Genomic DNA, 25,017 nt, shown 5'->3' with positions numbered 1-25,017 from the left:
AACAAGTTGTAGACTGGACCCTTTTATACTTAAAGCTTAACATAAATAGACATCCAGAGTGGAAAGCAGTGCAAATAAATGAGAAAACAGCTTCATGACACTCATCTTTTATCAAGATGGATGTCAGTGTAAGCTGTTTCTATCACATTTAACCTGAGACTGAATTTTGTGTAATTTCTATACAAAACTTAACACAAGTATGAAAAAAAAGTGTTTTTCATAGTTGTTTTTTTCCTGAACCACAAAACTGTTTAGCCTGCAGCACATTTTTTTCAAAGTATAACTTGAGTCTATCCATTGTATGGTCAGACTTAGCAACAACAACGCACAGACCTCCGAGCTCCATATATCGGTTGTTAAGATTAACATCAGAATGCTTTAAAAACATTCAGAGATGAACTTAAACACTTGCTTTACTTCTCTGGGATAGCTTGCATGGAGATGTAACGCTGGTTTGGCAGCACGTAGCGAGGCTCCAGGTGCTTTCAGTGTGAAAGCAATATCCCCAATATCCGATCCAGTAATTTAGGTCAGGATCGGACAGATACTCTATATCAGATTGGTCCATCCCTAATAAGAATTCAGGTGAATCTCCAAACTTTGCCATGCCCATAAGTGAGACCAAAGTTTGAGCTACACTAAGGTTAGAAGCTACTTTACCGTTGCTTTGGTAGTGACCAAAATAGTGACTTTGCAATGTACCCCATACAGAAACAGTGTGAGAAGCTCAGACACCCAGAAGGAGCTCAAAGTAGCTGTGGGCATCCATTGCAGATCCCAGATAAAAGACTTCTATCATTGTTTTTTGGGGGCATGTCAAACTCGATAGAGATTGACTGGTAAACTCACAGAACACCCACAGAAAGTGCTGAAAATATTCATCGTGAGAGGGATGGGTGGGTAACCTTCGGTCTGCTGTTACCATGATCCAACATTGTATAAGTGGAAGAAAGTTAATGAACTGATGAATGAATTTAATTATAAACAGAATCCCATAACCTACAGCAAAAAAAAGGACCATTTACTTAATGATACACTTCCTGCGAGGGTGCTCTTATAACTGTATAAATCTAATAAAGAAAGATATGCTCAAAAGGAGCAATGTATGGTGTTGCAAGTCCTCATGTTTTGAAATAAACGATCATGTATTTAAAGTCAGTCTCACTAATTATAGGTTCGTTTTTCAAACATGAGTCAACAATATTATGTATTGAGCCACTCTGTAACACAACTCCTTGCTAGTTCACTTTAGTGGAATATTTTCATTCTGTGTGAGTGTTGTCAAGGAGGTTAAACTATGTATACATCTCTGGCTTTGTTTATCTAACCCAAGGGATTCTGGGCCTTGTCAACTGTCACTAGGTCAGAAGTCACTACCCATCTACAAATGCTAGGCAGGAAATGGTTGATAATGGTAATGAATTCAAATTTTTGACTACTTAATCTTATGTCACCTTTAGTTACACTTTGCCTGAAATTATTGAAGCAGTGAAAAAGTTGTAAGTCACTTATTTTTGTATTTTCTGAAAACATCCTTTTTGACAGGGTTTCCTTTCAGACATGCCATTCCTTAAACACTTAGATGCTATCTTTTGGGGTCAAAGGTCATGAGAAGACTCATCCTTCTGCACCATTCAGTCGAAATAACTTTCAGTTTTAACTAGTTGAAAAACAGCTTAGTTTTACTTACTTTTCAAAGTGACTCACAAAAAAAAAATGTCTAAATCTATTTTGTGCATTCTATTTGTCAGCTGAAAAAACTGCACTGTAGAAATCAATGAATATTTAGTGGCTGTACTGAGGTCGTAAAACCGCACTAGGCAGTATGTTTACAGTGGCAAATTCACAAAATCACATAACTAGATAATTGATAAATAAAATCAACATTAAATTAACCCATTAGTGCAGTTCATGAAATATCCAGATAAATATTGTCACTCATCGACACTTTCTAAACGCTTCATACATACATATACATACATATACATATACATACATATACACATATATATATATACACATATATATATATATATACACACATATATATATACACACACACACACACACACATATATATACATATATATATATATATATATATACAAAAAATGGCACTCTGCACGATTCCAGTTTCTTTTTTAAAAGTAACAGACAATAGAAATGCTTTAAATGTCCTGACATAACTTTTTTCCCATTCTTAACATATGTAACCGGTTTTATTTTAAGCTATGTAACAACCATTTCTATGGAAGGCGTGTTTCTTTACAGCAAAAAAAACAACTTCAAAAGCACATTAGACCAAAGAAATTTGAGGAACTGTGATAGACAAGAAATGGAACAGAAAAGTTTCCTCTTGTAACATCTTGTAGAGTTTTATGTAAGTTCCTGTTGCAGAATTATAGCCTCTTATTGTAAAGTACGCTGCCCCTAAAAAAAGAAGCACAAAGCAAGAAGTCTCTCTTTCCTCCTCTTTCGGTTTGAGTGATTTCACACGTGTTTGCATCGACAGGTTACTAGATTTATTTCTAAGAACCTTTTTAGTCGATAGACAAAACATATTTTCTAATGCATGTTTAAAGTACGTCTTGAGTAATGAGTCCAAAATTGTTTGTACTTAAATACAAAGTGTCCAGTACTATTCAAATGGGCTTTAGAGATTGGTGATATTAAGTGAGTGACAAAAATTGTGCTATCCTTGTCCACATTACATACAGATCTACATAGTATAGATTTAAAAATATTTACATCTCTAGGCTAAAGACATGAAGGCTAATTGAATTCAGGAGTTAGCAAGCCTCAAGTCTAATTCACACATCACACCTGCTGATTGAACCATATCTTCCAAAAATCTATTTTACAAGGCTCATGATCATAGAGCTGAAAAGTCTCAAAGATAGAAATGCATAGAATATGTAATATAGACTCAAAACACACAACTGAATGTTTAGCAGAACAGGCCACCAGAGCAGAGCAGACCAAATCTGCAAATGTATCAGATCACAATTTACAAATGGAGAAAATCAATAACTTCATGTACAGTAATGTGCAAAAGTCTTGCACTCACTGCCATTTAAAAAAATATTTTGCAAGGACAATGGGAAATAAGTACAGCAATTTTTCAAAACTTCTTACAAGATACATGGAAATACAGTGTATACGGTAGAAACTGTTTGTATAATTCTAGCACGGCTGAAAGACTAGATTTTGTATGACCACCTTTATTCTTTAACAAAGCCTGAAGTCTCTTTGGCTGGTTTTCTTATAATTTCTTTAAGTGGTCTTCAGGAATAGTTTTTCAGGCTCTTGTGAATAATTCAGTGTTAGGTGGCTTCCTCTGAAACGGGTTAGGCACAAAGCAGTCAGCATTGAAAGAAAAATTATTGAAACCTTCGAAAACCTGAAGAACTACAAAAGTACTTGGAAAAAAATGCATAATAAAATGTGTTTCCTTGGACGCAAATTATAAAGAAATGAGGGGTCGTCCAGTACTTTACTTTTTCTTGATATTGCAAGACTGAAAAGAATATTTTTTGTAATATTATCAGTACATTGTTGATATGCAATAGATGTTCATATATTTATATATTCTTATGGGTATATATGTGTATTGTTTATTTCCATAGGTTTAAGGTTTATGTCCATAGTGCTCATTCAGCAATTTGATTTTCTGGAAGAAATATAAAGATAAATGAAATTGTCAACTTCAAACTTATCTTTAACTTTACCCAAGAGCCAGCTGAGGTAACTGAGTTGCTTAGAGGTTGTCAAAGCCCACAGAGATTATTCCACAATCCTATTTTGTTATACATTAAAAGAAAAACTTCCGAATCCCCATAATTGCCATATTATTAATTTCTAGATTATATAGTGTTGAAAGAAAGAAAAATGTAAGCATCTATTTGTGGATCCATTTGCTTTCATACCTTTATTGGCATTATAGATAGACATTATTATACGGCGTTCAACATGAACACCTTCACCAAAATGTTGTTTACCACCCCGACTGTAGGAAAACCCTCAGCTCCCTCCTCTCACTCCAGCCTCTGACCAGCACCATGCCGGCGTGCCTGCTTTCTCCTCGGCGTTAAACCTAACGAGCCTCCAATCTGATCTCTCCAGAAGCAAGGTAGAAGGTAAAGCCCATATCTGCATGCCATTCAAAAAAACCCTCCGGAGTATTATCATTCATTCTTCAGCTGCGTCTTATCATCCGCCACACACCCATCATGTTTTCTGTGGACGCCCAGAAGCTTCATTCTATCAGCAGTGGCTTACTGCACTACACAGCCTATAGGCTACCGCACCTGTCTGGGGCATCGCATGGACTCATTACCTCTGCCTTTATTGGGCTCAATTCGCTTCTTCATCAGAGCACACTAACCCATACCGGACATACAAAATGTCAGAAAACACGCACATGCGGTGAGTCACAATCACACTGATCTGCGAGAGGAACCGCTGCAGTGTAACAAAAGAGAAAGCGTTCAGCACACCGCTGAACACGTGTAGCTTCACTAATTATGCATTATGTAGAGGGGGAGGGGGTGACAGGCACCTACATCGTGTCACAGCAGTTTAAATGCTCCCGTAGTAATCTACAATGTTTCCATGGCACCCAAGTTTGGCTTCTAGTCACCATATAAGGGCTTGTATTCATATATAGAAAAGGCACGTGCTGTTCGGGATCGATACTTAAACGCGTAATTGGTGAGTGTCTGAAGGTGGCCATGCACTACAGTGAGCAGATACAGGGTAGCACCGCCAAACTGACGCAGTAACCCGCATCAATAAGAGCCTCTGACAGGTCTGTTCAGTCAGTGTGCCCCACATGGTCGCCGATTTTGGAGTAAAGCGAAAGAAAGAAAAAAAGGAGGAGCTGCTGTTGGCCAGGCGGTGACAGACGCCGGGGGGTGGACGACAAAACCAAGGTGATGCAACTTCCAATAAGCCAAAACTGGCGGAAAAACTTGTACACAGTGCAGAGTGCGACCAGGTGGCAGGATCACCTCTACACGGCCAGATCTCCTAACGACCGGCAAAAGAAAAAGTAGGTTGTGTTTCAGTTTTTCACCTCAGTGGTCTTTTAACGCGGAGTCATTAAGGAGCAACTTTGTCTTTTACCTCGTTGCGCGTCGAGCGGCTGATGTTAAAGGGAGACAAAGCGTACAGCCGGCGGTCTCGGTTTGAAGTAAGGGTGATGATTGCTCTGGTAACTAAGTGATGTTGAGGAGCTGTTATTTTAACGGCAGCAGGGAACACGTGGCACTGCTTGTAAACCCTCCTTGTTACTACTTGAAGGGGGAAAGGGAGCATTTTGGGGGGGATGCTTGGAGATGATGTGGTGGTGGTGTTTGGGGGCGGGATAAAGAAACTGAAGGGGGAGGAGGAGGGAGGGGGATTTCCGCGGTAGAATGTTCTTACGTCCTCTCCCCTTTCTTCCTGACAGATACTTTGTCTCAAGGGTGAAAGGCTTGTATCACTAACAGAGACACTGTTGAATGAAATCAAACAAGCCCACGTTTGAACTACAGAAACTTAGTTGTAGCGATCTAACATGCTAGATAGGTTTAAAGTTGGCCTCAATCAGCAATTGTCCAACTTGATCAAACACATTTTTTTTGTTCTCATGCAATGACATTGCGGTGACATGGTTGTGGCCTTTGTCAAAGTGGGTGGGAATCAAGTGCAGCGGTCAGACTCTTTTCTTGGCACCGTCTTGATCATTCCTGACAGCTCTGTTGCTGCTATTCTTCCTTTCTTACTTTGATGCTGTCTACCATTACATATCTGAAAATTGCTTGTGCTCATAGTGAACTTCTTTGAAAACTTCACTTTTAGTTACATGATTTGTTATGTACCTTAAAGTGAATAACAAATTATGTACCTAAGGTAAGATGGCAATGTTACATTTATTTAATTCAAGTAATGGTTATTGAACTTCTAGTGTTATTACTGATGATAAATGCTGTAATGGCCTGAAAATCACAAAATTATGCATTTCTTGTAATATTACAGCAAGCCAGGTTGTTGTTGTTGTTGTTGTTGTTATTATTATTATTATTATTATTATTATTATTATTATTAGTGGTAGCAGTAGTAGTATTTACAGAGAATTTCTATACAGAAAATTAAAAGTATCAAATCCCTGATGATGTTAATTGAGACAACTTTCAGTTTTACATAAACAAAGATAAACATCAAATAAAGAGTTGCTGTTTCATTGATGATAAAATGAATCATTGTGTCATCAATGGTGATTCTCTAGTTTTTCAATGCAGTCTAAGCTTCCCACTGATCAGTAAAGAATTAATGTGTTCTGTATGCTTCAAGTGCATCGTCACAACTTATTCAAATTGTTTGTTGGGCTGAATGATAAATGTGTAGTATGTCAACAGAGACTGTGCATGCATTAACAACAGTCCAGCCCACTATAAAAAGACATGCCACCCTTTTCCATTGAATCTTTACTCCCACAAAAGAGTACTTTTCTTTAACATTTTCTATTTGTTTTCCCGAGGCACTGCTCTCTAGGCCACATGGGTTTCTTTACCGTGATCACAAGTCCAGCCCTCCTTTGAGTGTTTTAAAAGCTAGTGAAAAGTAAATTACCAATAAGAGTGTTATTTCAACAATATAATGTGGTAATTTAATGCTAGAAAATGAAAATTAAGCTTTTCCAACTTTGTTATGTCTCCAACACATCCTCATAGCTAAATAACAATGTTTATAGGTAGTGACTACTGAACTGTCAAATCTAACCATTTACATGAAAAACATCAGTGAGTTGCTCTTGCTCACATGGTTTCATAATGCACTTCCTGACACACAGTCTCATTCTGTTAAAGAGTTCAGGTTTTCTACAAAACATGTGTGCATCTGAACAATCCAGGTTATACAAAGTGGAGAAGGTGTCTAGACAGGGCTGACAAACCTGTTTTGATAGCTTAATTAAGGACATTTAAACTTTAAAATGAATAGCTTTGTGTACTTAAGCTATTATTCAGTGGCTTACCTGCAAGTTTCTTGTTGAACATTGAAGGGGAAGTGGTAGTGTAGGAGGAAGCTCTAACATTTGCCAAGTGGTAAACCAGCTACCAATAGTTAACACGAGCCTTCATTTTTCCTACTTTATTAAATAGTTCATAAAGTTATAAGTGATAAAATTTGTTCCCCATCACCGGTTCTGTAAAGTTAAACCCTACCTGTAAGTTGTCACATTGGTTCCTTATGTTTTCATATATGAAAAGGAAATCCTACCCGTCTGGAATTGGAATGCCAACATCCAAAGAACAGTTTCAAAGTTAAATGCATTAGGCCTTGGTTGCTGGGGGCTTTCCATGAGTGTTTTTTTTTTCTTCACTCGCCTCTTACCACTCTCCATGTGTTTATACACCACTCGGCATTTAATCATTAGTTATTATGAATTTCTCTTCCACAGTATGTGTTTTCTTCTGTCTCCTGCCCCTCATCCCCAGCTGGTCATGGCAGAGGGCTGCCTCTCCCTGAGCCTGGTTCTGCCAGATGTTTCTTCCTGTTGAAAGGGAGTTTTTCCTTCCTGCTGTCACCAATTGCTTGCTCATAGTGGGTCGTCTGATTGTTTAGGTTTTCTCTACTTGAGACAACAGTTGTTGTGATTTGGCACAATATGAATGAAATAGACAACATGAATTAAAGAAACTGTCAGCTGGATGTGGAAGTAGTTAAGTCTTAACACGTATGCCATAAAAAAGGTTATGATAATATGTCAATGCTCTGTTTTAAAAACATGTTGTTGCTCACTTAATCTTTAACTAAATGGTAACTCTGGGGTTAAAAGTGTTGCAGAAGAACTGCATTGTAGTAGGTTATAAAAACTGAGCAGGGCTGGCTCCAAAAACTGGTTAGTTGCCGTGGTGATGTTGGTGCCTTTTTGGATGTTATCTGACAAACTGTGTGACAGCTTGAGAAGTCTGTGGTCCATTCATCTATGTTCACTCAATCATCATCCATGTTTCACCTTGTTACTTAATCATCAAGTTATAGAAAAACTGTATCCTTTGGCACTGATTATCAGTCCAGATGTCAGTCATGTGTCACAGAAGGGTTTCATGTGCTTTAAGGTATCTTGCAACACATTTGTCTATAGCTTTGAATACCTGTAACTGTGGAATTTTCCCATGGCTTGCATCAGACAGTTTTCACAGAATGCTCTCAGATATTTCAGTGTTATTTTTGTGAAGCGTTGGGTCGGACATGTCCAGATGTCTGGAATGCCCAGACAACTAGAGCAGAAGATGAGCTTTACGCACTGAAAGACATCAAGACAAAAACAAAAGAAAACTGAGCAAAGGTATGCAGAGAAGTAGCAACACAACATCAGCGGGTTAGCTGTGGTGTCACAGATCTCTGTAATTAATAGCTGTAATTGCAGCTGCTTTGAAGTAGGATCAAAATGAGTAATTGATGGTACCGTTAAGTAATGCATAAAAGCTTTCTGTTAAACTCCGCCCTAAAGTGGAGGAGATGACACTGGACTGGTTTAAAAGGGTGGATGGATTCTAGCCACAATATATGTTACCACCACTAGGGGGCACCGAAGTTCCTCTTTACTCTTGCTTTGTGGTATTTGTCCTCAAAGATCATGTCATGAAAAACATCAGGTGTTTTTTGTACAGAGCCCAAGTGGATCTGGTGCAAAAATAATCTGCAAGGAAATCAAAGGCAGCTCAAAGTGGGGGGGAAATTACTAATTATGGCGACCCTGCTTATGTCCTGCATTTTTTGCTGGACTGACATATTTTCACAAAATCCACAGCAAAGACCTGCATATTTTATTCAACTTCCAAAAGAATTTGACTTACTTTTCATTTTAAAGAAAAAATTATTTCTGAAATGACAGCAACTGTAAATTTACACTGTTTTGGATTTTTTTCCACTCTTCTTTGCAGAATTTGTCCATGTTCGACAGGTTTTGAGCACAACTGGCTTGTTTATGCCAAAAAATCTCAATTGAACTTGTGTCCAGATTATAACTGGGCCTGTTATGCCTTGGTTCACTGACATCTGACCTAAACTCTGTTAAGCTCGGTGATATCTGAGTCACGATGGCTTTAGTTTTTTTATCTCTTACTCATGAGCAGAGGGAGGCACAACTAGCATGAGGGATCTTAGTCTGTGGACCCCTGCCCTGGCTGGAATTTAAACGCTGACTTATTGTTCCAAAAAGAGTAATGCCACTACGCTATTCAGCTACTATTGGAAGTCCAAGGTGGTCACAATGGTAATAGGAGTGTTCGGAGCTGTAACCTCTAAAGCTTCATTCGAGACACAACATCAGAGGTCTCTGTGCTAAGAAGAACTCAGATACACAGAACCCCCAAACTCTTACTCAAAAATGCTGATGTAACAATACAAATTTTTGCAGCTGATAAGACATCAAATCAAGCAATAAAGTTTCATCAAAGGATATACAGGGTGGGCCATTTATATGGATACACCGTAATAAAATGGGAATGGTTGGTGATATTAAAGCCCTGTTTGTGGCACATTGGTATATGTGAGGGGGCAAACTCCTCAAGATGGGTGGTGACCATGGTGGCATTTTAGAAGTCAGCCATCTTGGATACAACTTTTGTTTTTTCAATAGGAAGAGGGCCATGTGACACATCAAACTTATTGGTAATGTCACAAGAAAAACAATGGTGTGCTTGGTTTCAACGTAACTTTATTCTTTCATGAGTTATTTACAAGTTTCTGACCACTTATAAAATGTGTTCATTGTGCTGCCCATTGTGTTGGATTGTCAATGCAACCCTCTTCTCCCACTCTTCACACACTGATAGCAACACCGCAGGAGAAATGCCAGCACAGGCATCCAGTATCCGTAGTTTCAGGTGCTGCACATCTCGTATCTTCACACCATAGACAATTGCCTTCAGATGAACCCAAAGATATAAGTCTAAGGAGGTCAGATCAGGTGACCTTGGGGGCCATTCAACTTGGGGGCCCACGACGACCAATCCACTTTCCAAGAAACTGTTCATCTAGGAATGCTCGTACCTGGCACCCATAATGTGGTGGTGTACCATCTTGCTGGAAAAACTCAGGGAACATGCCAGCTTCAGTGCATAAAGAGGGAAACACATCATCATGTAGCAATTTCAAATATCCAGTGGCCTTGAGGTTTCCATTGATGAAGAATGGACCCACTATCGTTGTACCCCATATACCACACCAAACCATCACTTTTGTTGTTCCAACAGTCTTGGAGGGATCCACCCAATGTGGGTTAGTGTCAGACCAATAGCGGTGGTTTTGTTTGTTAACTTCACCATTCACATAAAAGTTTGCCTCATCACTGAACAAAATCTTCTGCGTGAACTGAGGGTCCTGTTCCAATTTTTGTTTTGCCCATTCTGCAAATTCTGTGCGCCGATCTGGGTCATCCTCGTTGAGATGCTACAGTAGCTGGAGTTTGTAAGGGTGCCATTTGTGAGTAGCTAATATCCGCCGAAGGGATGTTCGACTAATGCCACTCTCCAGTGACATGCAGCGAGTGCTACGCTGTGGGCTCTTGCTGAATGAAGCTAGGACAGCCACTGATCTTTCTTCATTAGTGACAGTTTTCTTGCGTCCACATTTTGGCAAATCCAACACTGAACCAGTTTCACGAAACTTAGCAAGCAGTTTGCTAACTGTAGCATGGGAGATGGGTGGTCTCGTAGGATGTCTTCCATTGAAATCTGCTGCAATGACCCGGTTACTGCGTTCACCAGATATCAACACAATTTCGATCCGCTCCTCACGTGTTAACCCGTTCAACATGTCGATGGCTGTGAACAAAGAGAAACTTGTAAATAACTCATGAAAGAATAAAGTTACATTGAAACCAAGCACACCATTGTTTTTCTTGTGACATTACCAATAAGTTTGATGTGTCACATGGCCCTCTTCCTATTGACAAAACAAAAGTTGTATCCAAGATGGCCGACTTCTAAATGGCCACCATGGTCACCACCCATCTTGAGGAGTTTGCCCCCTCACATATACTAATGTGCCACAAACAGGGCTTTAATATCACCAACCATTCCCATGTTATTACGGTGTATCCATATAAATGGCCAACCCTGTATATTTCATCCACTCATGAGGGATCAACAAAGACTTACTGTTTTTGCACTAATGTTTGAGGGGTTTTCCAGGAATGGTGATGCTATTTTCAGAGAACTTGATGGTCAGTAGGTAGGGCTTTACGATTATGACCAAAATGATTATTTTTGATCAATATAGAGATCATGATTATTTTACAGTTTTGTTTTTTTTATTACACTTTCATGTAAGGATAACACTGCTTTCACACTCATGTTGCGCAACATTCCTAATAATGTAAAACCTTTTCGCCTAAAAAATAAAAATTAAAAAAAAATAAAAAACCCTTCTTATTCATCTAAATTCAGTGCAGCTTGTAGAAGAAATATAACAAATAGAAAGATGTTTCAAGGCTTATCACAAATTAATTCAACAGGGCTTTCACCTTTATACTGTGCTGTGTTCCTGTTCATTAATGCATGTTTGCAAGTGAGTTGTTTATTCACCTGGCCTCAGTGCATCTCCTACAATCAAAATGTAAAATATTTACCTTCATTCATTCAGGAGTCAGACTAAAGCACTTTTTGAAGCACTTTTTACGCTGGGAAGTAGTAGAGACTGAGTTTATTTATTATCATAAACTGCTTGAGATGTACAATCACAAGGAGTCCCAACATATAGTTACTGTATGACAAAACACAGTTGACAGAGTAAGTAAGGATGGCTACAGTTGCTACAAATATCTCTACACCAATAAACACACAGATGACGCAAGAAGAGATACAAACTGAAAATTCAGAAAATGACAACTCAGAGGCAGGAGTTCAAGTTGTATCAGCAGTATAATGCAGTTGTTTCCGTCCTTGACGCAGTTTCCATTTCAGCATTGCGTTCTTATCTTTTAGTATGATGCCAGGTCTCTCTTGGAAATGACATTTTTAATCTCAGTGAGATTTTTTTTTTTTTACCTGGATAAATAAAGGACTAATAAAAAATAGTATAGTAAAAGTAACAGCCATTCCTCCAATCCTTAAACGCTGTGGCCGCTCCACCATTTTCCACCTCCCAGCACACACAGCATTCCATAGAGGTCTGGGAACTGAGGACACCGCTTGCTGGAGCTTTGGGAGGGGAATGTTTTCCTATTCTTGTCTGATAAAAAAGATCCTAGGTGCTCAATGGTTCTTCGTCTTTGTTATAATTATTGTTTCATGATAATCCAAATATTTTTAGCTGTGAAAGGCCTAGACTTCTGGCAGGCCAGTTCAGCACCCAGACTCTCCGACTCTGAAGCCATGCTGTTTTAATGGGTGCTGTATGGGGTTTAGCATTGTTTTGCTGAAGTATCCAAAGCCTTCGCTTAAAAAAAAAAAAAAAAAAAAGTAATTTGGATGAGAACGTGTTGCTCTAACACCTGCATATAACTTTCAGCATTAATTGTCAGTGGCTATCCACCAGATGTGTAGGCTGCCTATTCTACAGACTCTAATGCAGCGGTCTTAACCTTTGTTGCCCCGTGGACCGGTTTATGTCCGACAACATTGTCATGGACTGGCCTTTAAGGTGTCACGGATAAATACAACAAAATAAAACCAGTACCGGTACCAAGAAAAAGAAGATTAACAATAAAAACGATTTTAAAAAAAAGAACAATAAAAAACCTGAAAACCATAAATTTCACACCCACCTCAACTCTCGCGGCCCGGTAAAATTCGACCAGTCCGTGGCCCGGGGATTGGGGACCGCTGCTCTAATGTACGTCCATACCATTAGAGATTCAGGCTATTAAACTGAATACTGATAACAAGACAGATTGTCCCCGTCGTCCAGAGGATGTGGCCTCTGTTTCAAATAGAGATGGCACGATACCACTTTTTTATGTCCGATACCGATACCGATATCATAAATTTGGATATCTGCCGATACCGATATGAATCCGATATAGTGTTTTTTAATCAACAAAACTGTTTTTTAAATATCTTGCTGCATTTTGTATAAGTTCATACTCAAGTTTAAAACAACAACTACACTAAAGCTATTCTGTTATACCTGTATGCAAAAAAAAAAAATTTCCTAGTTCAGCAATACTGATCAATCTAATAAACTTAAACCTACACCATCCTCCCTATTCTGGTATTTTAAAGAGTACTTAGCATAAATATTAAGCAACCTAACTAATAGGGTTCCAACTCCCAGCAACAACAAAAATAAATAAATAAAAAATAGGGAACCACCCCTCACGCTCCACCTCATGATGCTTAATCGACGTAATCAACCTTAATTTGATGCAGTGTGAAAAAAAAAAAATGCACAGAAATCAATTATTTTTCAAGAAATATTAAATAGATTCAACATCTTTCTTCAACAAAATTGCAGACTGCACAGATGGTACCTTCCCAAAGGAAAAAGTACTATAGCTTACTAGGGTGTGTGTATGTGTGTGTGTGTGTGTGTGTGTGTATGTGTGTGTGTGTATATATATATATATATATATATATATATGACTTAATAGTTACTATATACAGTAATTGACTTCTATTCATTTTACATCAAATTAAAACTTTGGGTGTCAGATAATTATTTATTAAAAGCTAGACATTTTAAATGAGAATAAGAAAGAAAAGTTTGTCTTTGTGCCCCCTTTTCCCTGTTAATGCCCTATCAGCCCCCCTGGCTAAACTTTGCTAGATCCGCCCCTGCACAGTTACCAGCCGTCAGCTACGTAGAAAAGATCCTGGAGTAGAAAGTAATATTAAATAAATTCTAACAACAGCTGATCAAGCTTAAACGTGCTGCTGTTGTTCAGCCGCTGGTTTCCTCTTTCTGGTGCAAAATAGGCCAAAAGCAAACTAGAGACACGGACTCGCGACAGAAAAGCCGATCAGCTGATCGTTAAGCAGTTTCATGATTGAAGTAGCAGCAGGAGAGGCAGTCGTTTGTTAAGCTTAACGCAGGAATGCTTTACAAACATTCAGAGATGGACTTACACACTTGCTTTACTTCTCTCGGGATAACTTTGTCGGAGATGAAATGCCGGGTTGCTAGCGAAGCTCCAAATGCTATCCAGACCACCGACAGGTCCCGCATGCCACAGCCGCTCTATCACGTGATGCATACTGCTCCGACGTGCTAACGTTCTGACGTGAGTTACGGCGTGTTGCAAGTTTTGTGAGGTGCTTTCGTGATATTTAATGGATCGGATTACATTTTTTAGTTTTCTCCGATATCCGATCCAGTAATTTAGGTCAGTATCGGACCGATACCGATACGTAATATCGGATCGGTCCATCTCTAGTTTCAAATTTTAATTCATCTGACCACAGAACCGTTTTCCGGTTTTTCTTCAGTCCATTTTAGATGACCTTTGACCCAGCGAAGATAGCAGTGTCTCAGGATCATGTTCACATATGGCTTCTTCTTTGCATGTTAGAGCTTTAACCTGTGTTTGTGGGTGGCACTGTGAACTATGTTCACAAACAATGAAGCGAAAGTGTTCCTGAGCCCATGCAGTGATTTCAGTCATCATGTTTGTTTGTTTGTTTATTAAATGCAGTGCCACCTGAGGGTGCAGAGATCATGAACATTCAATACTGATTTTTGGCATTACCTCTTGCACACCAAGATTTCTCCAGATTACCCAAATCCTTTGATGCAGACATGTATGCTAATGATGAGATATTTTAAAGTCCTCACAATCAAGGGAATTAGAGAAAGGGGCATAAAATTTATACTTTACTGTACTGGAATAAGTGTACCTTAAAGACACTTAATAGATCACAGTAATTAGAGTGATATTTAATTACCCACTGATACAACCTTTCTCATATGACATGAGATCATGTGAGCATTTTCTTTTGTGGCATATGTCTGTAAAGCGATGTGTATTTGTGGTCCTTTAAATCGTTATTATCTCTGGGCCAAAGTCTCCATTCCATTAAGATAAGAGAGGTCAGGCCCTCTTCAGGTATGTATATGCCTGTGTGTGTTTTTATTGTACCAGTTGCTTCTCACTGATTGTTGTCAGAAAAGGTTTTCACTGCTATCTGCATTTCTATATTTAGCACTAATTTTACCTGTTGTCTTGGCAGGAGATTTGCTCCTATTGATGATATGTTTCTGTGTTTTTGCAGCAGTCTCCTTCCACTCAAACTAGTGTGCAACAGCAGACGATATAATTTAAATGCCACAATACAGAAATAATAAATCACGTTGTGTGCTTCACAAATCCCATATCTTCTCATTCCCAATGCCATTGCCTTATTGTGAGAATCCCTATTTTTTTTTTTTCTGCAGTCCACAAGTAATGCATAGTTTGCTGGCTCGATTTACTGGATGCTGAACAAAGGCCCAAGCATAGTTACCGCTGTTTTGAGTACCCTCACAATGTCTTAGTTGTGAGGAACAGACTGCCTGCTATGACAAAACGGAGCTTGTGGAGCTCCAATCATTCTGCTGCATATTGACTTTATTGAAAGTAAACACGGCCGATTTGCAAAAATATGATGCATTCTAAACAATAATAATGGGTGCTGTTTTGTCTTAAATCCACTGCGTTGTACGTCGTGTCTCACAGTGCTACAGTGTAGATGTGTACAAATCAAGTACAGGTTGTGTGACTGTTTCACGCAGGAGGCTGGTGGTGCATCTGTCTGGTAAATAAAGGAAAGTAATTCATGAGCTCTTCTTGCGTGGATCCACCTTAGCTCTTTTATTTGCTGAAGCGATGGCTCAGCAAAAATGTAATTACAACAAACTATCTGTCATTTGTGAACCTCGTTCCTTCCAATTCTTTGACTCAGCAGGCCGTTTTATCCCCAGATCAATGGGGCCCCAACAAAAAAAGAAAACTGCCTATGCATAGTGTTTAATGTGTAACTATCCAGGGCCATCATGGCTTTTTCCCCCCACCTTGATAAACAGCATAATTCTAATGCAGCATTTAGGATAAGTGGATTAACTTTGAAATATATTAACTACATTTTCTTTTGCTTTGTGAGTTTGATGGAATTAACTTGAAAGCAAAGAGCAAACCCTGAGCCTTGACTTTTGAACCCTCTTTATTATTACTCACTTGTTATTTTGCCATGACCTCTGTCATAAGTCGTCTGTCACTTTTATGAACTTATTTAAATTTAAAGATATGGAAAGTCAAGAGGTCATAAATCAAGGCAAGGAGAGGCCCAGAGTGTCGGGTTTTGTTTGAGAAGGATTTTGTCCCAACCCAACGCTTTAAGGCAAACTATATATTGCACAGTTTCAGGCAGCCTCCTACTCTTTTACATTTGGGGATTCACAATGAAATCCAGATTCTTTTTCTTATATTGTTAATCATGTTAGCTATCTTAGTTTCATGTATTAGCATGCATTTGTTTTCAACATAAAAGTAGTGCATGTACTTGGGCACAAGTGTGAAAATCTTTGATTTTTCTCTAATCTTTGCAAAAAAAGAAACGTTGGACTTCATCCTCTGACAGCAAAAATGCTGAGGTATTTTATTCTGGACTGGAGAGACGGGCTGACACTGCTACTCACCAGGGTCTTGTAGTTGCCGTCGCTGAAAAGTGTCCATCCTCAGCTTCTACCTCTATTAACTACTTATTAATTTACTCATGTTTTCATTGATTAAAGACTCTACTCACGCAATAATATGAACACAAAAAAACTCTATTAGAACTGAAAAGTAGCCTTGTAAAAAATCGAATAAGACTTTTAATTTTGTAAGTACTCGCTCAGGAGTTTGACCCAAATGCAGAGCTGAGCAGGAGGATGCTTCTGAGGGTCTGTTTGGGGCCCAGCGTTGAAGACCAAGCAGTTCAGGAGGCTGGCCCGCAGGTGGGCAGCGGCATCAGAGGGACCTCTCCAGAGGTGGCCAGAAGTGGTGACTGAGGTGTTCTGGGGGCTATATCGCCACTTCTGGCCAGGTGGCCAGTGATGGAGACGAAGACCCTCTAGAGGCTGGCATTTACGAATGAGGGTGACCCCCTCATGGCAGGATACTAACAACAGAGGCAGGGACCATCTGAAGTCCAGTAGTGGTCAAAGAGACCTTCTGGAGGCCAAACAGATGATCAGCAGATGACTCTCAACAAAGGAGACTGTCAGGTGGATGAGCTGGAAGCCGCTCACAAAAGAGTCATCCTGGCTCAATCTTAGTCTGTTCAGACTCGGGGTCAAACAACACAATTCCCTTGGGCTCAGATTCTGGAAGCTGGGGCTGCACAGTGCACACAGTCTCCTCTGGCTGGGATTGTGCAGGGCACACAGTCTGCACTGGCTCGGGATCTGGCAGCTCCTGCTCAGGCTTCGGATACACTAGAGGCTCGGGACAAATGAAAGTCACCAGCTGAGGCACAGTCTCGGAGGCATCCTGCACAGACTCTGGATTATCCACATAATCTGGAGTAGCACAAACTACCCAGTTAGTGTGGATCTGAACATCTTGTTTCTTTTGGGCGGTGAATGCAGAAAACCATTATCCATGGAGCCTGGCTACCTAACAGAAGAACTCCTCTAATGTAAACAGGTTGTGTCTGCTGGGGCTGTGCCTGGTCAGACCATACTGTCACTGTCTGTAGGTCCTGAAGACTATGTGAAGTTGAGGACCCAAAATGCAGGCTGGTTTCTACAAAAGGGAAACAGTTTATTTGATAGAGGCCAAAATGCAAAATATAAAATGATTTTAAGAAATTAAGTATAAACAAAACTATAACTTGGAACAAAGCTCAATTGCAAAAATAGGAAAACCTGAGAATGTAAACCTTGAGAAATCAACCAGGAACCATGTATTGGAAACCGACAAACAAACTAAGAGCTGTTGATCTGTATGGCCATGCATACAGATCAGTTTGAATGGTACTGAAACAGCTTTTACAGATAATTCTGTGCCAGAAATGATCTCTTTTTATGTTTTATAAAGTTGACCCCTTTTTATTCTGCAGGCTTTTGATTCTTTTGCTCTTTATAGTAACTTCCTATGCATTTCTTCATACAACATCTCAGTACTGTAGACTCGGATTGTGATATGTCGAACTCTTAGAGAGTGTTCTTTATTTGGACTTGATGTTGTGATGCATCCTGCAAACAACTCCTGACCTGTTTAATTTATGAAGAAATAACTAAACAATAGCACTCACCTGCTCACGAAATGGCTTTTCAGTCAACTTTCCAATTACTTTTGGAGTGCTGTAATTCCTAAACCCTCCCTCTAATTTGGTCGTGAATAACCTCAAATTAAAAATGTCAGTGTGCACAATAAGCTCATATTCATCATTATAACTGATTTTTTTTTTTTTTAAATATTCCTTAGATGTCCAAGTAATTTTACATACAAGGGTGGAAGAAATGAGAGGTAACCAGAGGCTGAGGAGCTCATTCTTACCGGGTTTATCATTAATGCTGTGTAAGCAGTCGGCTCTGAAAATACTTTGCATCATCCTTGGCCTTTTGTGGTGTAGTCGGGGCACGTATTAGTGTTCAGTCTGCAGCCTGTCTTTTTACTAAGGGAAATGTTTAAATTCTCTAAAGAGCCAACGTCGTCCAAACCAAAAACGTTTTGTTTTTTTATCTTCAAGATTCACCTCCTGAGCCCCTCTTGCCAAGCTCATTGGTTATGGATATTTCTGCTTTTTTTCCCCTCACAAGCAACTTAGTGGTGAATGGGGCAGGAAATAACATAATTCTCATTCTCAGTTAATCCATTAATCCGCTCCTCTGTGGAAAGTAATATAAAGTTCAAAACCAGAAAACACTTCATGTAAAAAAAAAATAAAAAAAAATTTAAAAAAAGTTCTCACATTTACAATAATCAGACGGTTTTTGGCATTTTTTTTTTTTTTTTTATTGATAAGATTACTTCATGTTAGGGACAAGGCGGTACCGTGGGACATTATGCAGTCTGTGCTTGGAAGCTACTTACCTCACAAGGGCCAACAGACACGTCAGGTTTCAGAGTAAGTTGGACGTAACCTCTTGCTGACACGCCTCCCTGGATTGCCCAATAGGCTTGGCTCAACTCTTACCTTATGTACATACATTACCCAGCCAGTGAGAAGGAGCCAGAGCACGGTGATTTGATCAAAGACTTCAGCCTTTGTGTCAGTGAGTTTCTCACGGCCGAGCTGCTAGCCCTTTTCCTCACGTACAAGGTTGTGTTTTGGTTGTGTGGTTTTTCTCTATTCAGACATCATATTGTGGATGGTAAGGATCCGTTTTTAACCTCGTTTTGTTTCTTCCCATCTTTTTATCAGTGAGCATCATGATGCGTATGATGGTTGACCCCAGGGGGAGGCATTTTTTTCCAGTCCCTGTAGGCTCCCGTGTATGTGACATGTGTACATGTGTGGGGGATTTTTTTTTTTTTTTTTTTTTTAATGCCTGTAACAGTAAAGAGTGGCTATATTTGGCCACCTTTTCTCTCCTTTTTTCACGAGCGCTTTTAGTATACTGAAGTTTTTTTTTTATTCCCTGAGCCAAATAAAGGGAGACATACTTCAGATTTGAGGGATGTCTAGTTTATATCTGTTTGTGTTTTGGACTGTTGGAGAAATATAAGCTGCTGGGAAGACTGGCTTTTTCAGGTTTGGTAGACCAAATCAGTAATTAATTCATGAGCAGAAACAGCTGCAGATGAATCTGTAGCTGTAGTATTTATTGGTGTATATCTATTATAAACTACTGTTGATGTTGTTTGCTCTCAACATGCGTGCAGGGATGCAGTGAAAGGTAAGTGCCCAGATGCACATTTCAGAAACTTTTCAATCCAAAGTATTTTCGGCCACTTTTCTTCCAGATCCAGGCTGAGTGTTCTTTTCCCAGTCTGGCTTCCATACAGCAGTAGTCAGTGGGCAGTCTAAACGTTTCCCTAACAGTTAATCTCTTTACACAAAAGGGCACTTTGTTATGGCAGCTGCTTTGCTAAAAAAAAAAAAAAGCAAATCTGTCACTACATGTTTTCTGAATTGTTTGCCTGCATCCTCACTAACTGACGCTTTACCAGTTACATTCCCACCTTTTCTTTAACTCTCACCATAAACAGTTGATGTGTGGTTTTAAAAATTTTGACCTCAGAGCAGGTCATGTACTAAGACTGACAAACTGTTTTGAACATGGCCAAAGGGGACAAGAAACTAAAAAAAAGTGTTGCTTTGCCTCCCCCCCTATTCCCCACTTACCCTACCCCTTTCTCCCCCCCAACTCCTGTTCTCCCTCCACCCCTCTCTGCCTGTCACGTGTTCTTTTCACAGCATAGAAAAGTTTCTGGATTAGGGCAGAATTAGCACAAAGCAGCGACGCCACTTCAGCTACACTTGCAAGCAGCACAGAAGAAGGGGGGACAGAGACGGAGAGAGCGACGCGACGGGGGTGAAGACGCTCCAGCGAACCTCGACCACCTCAGAAAACTCCAAACTTTGCTGGGCGAGAGGCAGACGAGTCCATCCCAGACACAGGGAGAGAGAGAGAGAGAGAGCGCGCGAGAGAGAGAGAGAGAGAGAGAGAGAGAGAGGCAGGGGATCTTTGCCGACGAGGTCCTGAAGGATGGAAGAGAAGCAGTTTGCTGGGATCCTGGTAAGTTTCATTTTTGTTCAGTAAACACGTGTGCGCACACTCGTGTTTTTTTTAAAAGCAGTAACATGCGGATGCAAACACATCTCAGCTGTAGGCCGCTGGTGGGATGCAGCTGCTGGACCACCAGTTGAGTCACCCTCTGGCTCCCCTTTGGAGGCCAGGTGGTTTGGCTTCATTTCACTAGGGGATCATTCACAGGACTCTAACCTGTTATGTGTTCAAAAGTAGGCTGTTGTGCTCATACTTTCCTACTTTTTCTCCCGTTTTTATGTTGAAATTTGTAACCTGGGATTAGGATTCACAGGTTTTTCGCTGAGTAAAAAAAAAAAAAAAACGGCCGCAGTTTCCCCACCAGGGTGATTATCCTGTCGGTGTTTATGTGCAGGAGACGGAGCTGTCACCCCCTGCTGTTCACAATGGCACTGCTTAACTACACATTAGCAACTAAACACGGTCCCAAAAGCCCCCAAAGTTCATTTGCAGGCATAGAAGCTCTCCTCTCAGCACACTCTCACCAGCTATCTGATCTCTGCAAGAGCTGAAAACAGTAAAAGTGGATTCACTTTTTTTTGTTTTGTTTTGTTTTTGGAGAGGAGGTGGCTGCTGATAAAACATGAGGCCAAGAGGTAAATGTGTCAGTGTCAGGCCTACACTGTTGGGGAAGCTTTAAATAGAGGTTTGGCGTCATTGGCAGTCCGGTCACCTCTCCTTCCGTCTCTCTCTCTCTCTCTGGCTTTCTCCCTTTAGTCCGTCTTGAGACGGCGATAACTGAGCTCCAACTCTCATCTGACATTCTTGCCTGTTTGAAGCCTTGCTTTCCTCCCCGCTGACATTTTTTTCTCTCTCTGTCTCTCTCACTGCCGCATCCTTTTAAGATGTATATCCCCGCTAAAATGCAAACACACCGTCTGAAGTTAAGAGGGCGCCGTTATCAGCGTCTCTCCCGCACAAACATTTGAAGGTGCTTGGAGGATGGAGATATAATTTTGTATTTTTTTTGGCTTTCAAAAATTGTTTGTTTGTGTTGGAGAGTTTACAGCTCAGTGACAGATAGCCAGTCAGTTGTTTGATTGCTTTGGCACTGCCGGGTATTTGTGGGGGGGGAAGAAAACCAAAAAGTTCTGTGTGTTTGGCTGTAGCTCAACAGGAGATTTTTAAATGATTGTGTCAAGAGGTAGATGTGAATACTCTTGGCTACATGTGCCTGCATTTAACTGAGATGTAAGTGGCACTCTGTGGCCACTAGGAAGTTACAGACCTCACGCACACAGCAGGCAAGTATAGAGGAAACAACTGAAGTATCAATCAAGTGTTTCTGTAGTTACTCCTCGCAGCCAGCAGCGGTTTGAAGGCTAATAATAATAAAGTAAAGTGAATGGATCAATTCAGGATATTGTACTGTTTCAGTGCAGGCTTTAGCTATTCATCTCACCTGAGAGAAGTTAAAATTCTATCATTTGTAATCTTTAAACTGAATTTTGTCGACCCAAAGCGTTTGAAGCCATTCTGCTGTACTGCTCAGTGAGTGCTTTACTTAAACTGCTTCTTTATGATGATTTAACACATTGAAAAGCGTAATGGAGGCACAGAGCTGCAGGTAGATCGTACGCCACCTGCAGCAGTGATGGCAGACAGCAGCTAACACACACACACACACAGTTTCTCATGGCTGGGATTGTTGTCTTCAGCATTTGTGGACAGTGATGCCAATTGTGTCTTAGAGATGGCAACAACAGATAAGTGTGTGTGTATCTTGCTCTCCCATCGCCAACTGTCACTTGTGTTTTTTCCCTCCCTCCCTCCCTCTCCTTGAGCTCTTTTTTTTTTCCGTCTCTCCGTGTTAGACCATGTTCTCATCCAGAAGATGATTTTGAATTTATGCAGTTATTTATCATGTGACTCAGTCTATTCATCTTTGCCTCTATTCAGAGGGCGGAAATGGTCTTTCCTCCTTCATCGTTTGATTCCACTCAGCAATACCCGTTTTTGAATTGTCTGGTTAAATTTATTTATGCAGGTCCAGGTGGTTGGTGGATGGACCAGTCACCGTAAATCTCAGGACACACAAGGCGCTCGCTTCCTGCTACTGCTTGGCTCGGCTGGTAGCCTTCTGCCGGGACTCTTTCTGTTTCAAACTTTACTCCCTTGCTCTTTCACAGCGGTCAAAAGGGAGCCCCGTCTCCTCAATCTTCCTGCGTTGTCTTTGACTGCCCTGGAAGTTACCACTTCCACTGAGCGGATGAGCAGATGGTGCCCTGGCACAAGGTTTTGTCGCATGGATAGCTGTCTCTTTGTCTTTACTCCTTAAAGCGTCTGCTGTTAAGATGTATGTATGTGGATGTGAGAGTAGGGAGGGGAAGGAGGAGGAGTTGGACTGAGGTTTTGCTTATATTTTCTGCTGGGCGCTGTATTGATATGTCTGGCCGTGCTGGGCCAGAGCTGGCCCTCCATCACCATCAAGGCCAAAGGAGGAGGAAAAGGTCAGCGAGGACTGGCTCCTGATCAGAGTTTAATGTTGGCAAGCCTTTAAGAGTTTGCTTGTTACTTTTCGTCCATAATTGCTGAGACATTTGGACTTGGGAGGGATTATCAGTGATTCTAAGTTCAGTTTCTCAAATCCTGACATTCTTACATGATAAGAATTTGTGTTTCCCTCAAAACTGAAACTTTCTGGCACTCTGTGATAAGATGATGTTAAGTCCTTAATGTCAAATTGTTTGTTGCAGCAGATTCTTGAAGCTACAATGTGCTCTCAATGCAATTGTCAAGAGATTTCTTTTTTTTAAATGCTATTTTTCATCCATGTTTAGTTTAAGTTACGAAGTAACCAAAAACTACAGAACATAAAGGAGTGATTTCCAGGTTACAACAATGCCTCCCACGTTTGTGCATTTAAGGATGCACATGCACAGGTTCAAACAAAGGGTTTTACCTTCTGACAAAACTTAAAAAACAGAAAAATAAGGCAATGAAAAACTGCATGAAATTAGATGCAATGCTACCCCGAATCATACAAGACATATTAGTTACATATACAAAGAAATGTGTTTGAATGCTGCTAATTTGCAACATTTTATAGACTGTAATTCCTATTAGTGTGGGATGTGGACAGTAGCACAGAAGGTCCTTGGAACAAGTTATTTCCTGATCCACTGTATTCTTTACACAGATTTATACTGCCAGTAATGTAAAAAGTTGGCCTACACAGTTATATACGCATACATACAGTTGGCATGTACAGTTACTCATTTAATCAGTCATGCAACAAAAGTTATGTCACTTTATTATACAGGAATGTGTTTTTCTCTGTGCCCCCTGAGTGGTGTGTGTGTGTGTGTGTGTGTGTGTGTGTGTGTGTGTGTGTGTGTGTGTGTGTGTGTGTGTGTGTGTGTGTGTGTGTGTGTGTGTGTGTGTGTGTGTGAGAGAGAGTCTGTTTCTCACTATGTTTGTGCGCGCGCCATTTCCCAGGGGTTGTGAGGCTAATGTGTGCTATAGGCTGTGAAGTGGAAACTAAATGGAAAGAAATAGTGGGACCCACAGCCATAACCTCCCTGAGGTCAGGATACACACAAACACACACGCATGCCTCCACGCACACACGAGGCACTGACACAGTTTAGAATACCACATAAACATATTTTAGATATGTGAGCAAGCGCTCAGATATGAAACTCGTTACCACCACCTGGATAAATACAGATGCACACCCACAAACAATCTGGGTATTTGTACATACTGACACACGCAGAACAAAACTCACACATCCAGTCTTTATGGCTCTCCTCTGTGTGTGGAGTAAAGGCCGACCAGGCTGTGACTTTTGGTCTGAAAGTAATAAATGCAAGCCCAGAGGATATATTTGGGAGTTAGCAGGGATGTGCTGAGCCTTTTAAAGAAGTGTTTCTTTTTTTTCCTGGCACATCACTTTGTTAATAGCCCTGCTTCATGTGCCTGAGCCTGTGAATGTTGCTAAATGTTGTTTTTTCTTGTAGTTTCCGCCCCATGGAGCTGCCTTTTGTGAGTACAATGTTGACCATGTGCGCCGCATACTCCTCATACACTTATTACAGGTGAAACAGTCTCTCTCCTTCTTTTTCTCCACTTATGTAAGAAACATATTGAGTTGCCAGTCAGCCGGTTTAGTTAACAGCAGTGCTCAGCAACCATGTTGACTGCCTTTGGGGCGAAGGGCCAACAAACAGATGTGAACTAAGAGAGACTGATCTCTGAAGGCAGGTCGGGGTGGAGGAGAAGTCAGACATAATTTCTGTTTTTGATTTCACTCCACCCTCCAACTGATCGGCTGAATGAGGACTGGGAGGGAAAAAAATAAATACAAGCATCCGCACGGGTCACAGGCGGCGCCCAGATTCAGCTGCTGTG

At 40.4% G+C, this 25,017-nt stretch overlaps 1 protein-coding gene across 2 annotated transcripts in view; it reads left to right on the top strand.

Annotated features, from left to right (window-relative positions):
• Positions 1-4,065: 4,065 nt before the first annotated feature.
• Positions 4,066-25,017, top strand: part of slc6a9 (solute carrier family 6 member 9) — an 84,987-nt gene continuing 64,035 nt past the window's right edge. The window contains exons 1-2 of one of the 2 annotated variants that reach the window (XM_086270494.1): positions 4,066-4,136; positions 20,313-20,634. In XM_086270494.1, the coding sequence (XP_086126620.1) occupies positions 20,605-20,634 (30 nt within the window). In that variant the 5' untranslated portion in view covers positions 4,066-4,136; positions 20,313-20,604. Of the gene's footprint in view, positions 4,137-4,662; positions 5,051-20,312; positions 20,635-25,017 lie in introns of those variants that run through there. The other variant, XM_086270492.1, reaches the window with a different exon arrangement.

The sequence above is a fragment of the Aulonocara sp. 'chitande type north' Nkhata Bay genome, linkage group LG18, assembly GCF_057382095.1.
Source record: "Aulonocara sp. 'chitande type north' Nkhata Bay isolate Kocher_YH1m ecotype deep benthic linkage group LG18, A_spYH_male_GT1.1, whole genome shotgun sequence".
Taxonomy (NCBI): Eukaryota; Metazoa; Chordata; class Actinopteri; order Cichliformes; family Cichlidae; genus Aulonocara; species Aulonocara sp. 'chitande type north' Nkhata Bay.
This window is presented reverse-complemented; position numbering and strand designations above follow the sequence as displayed.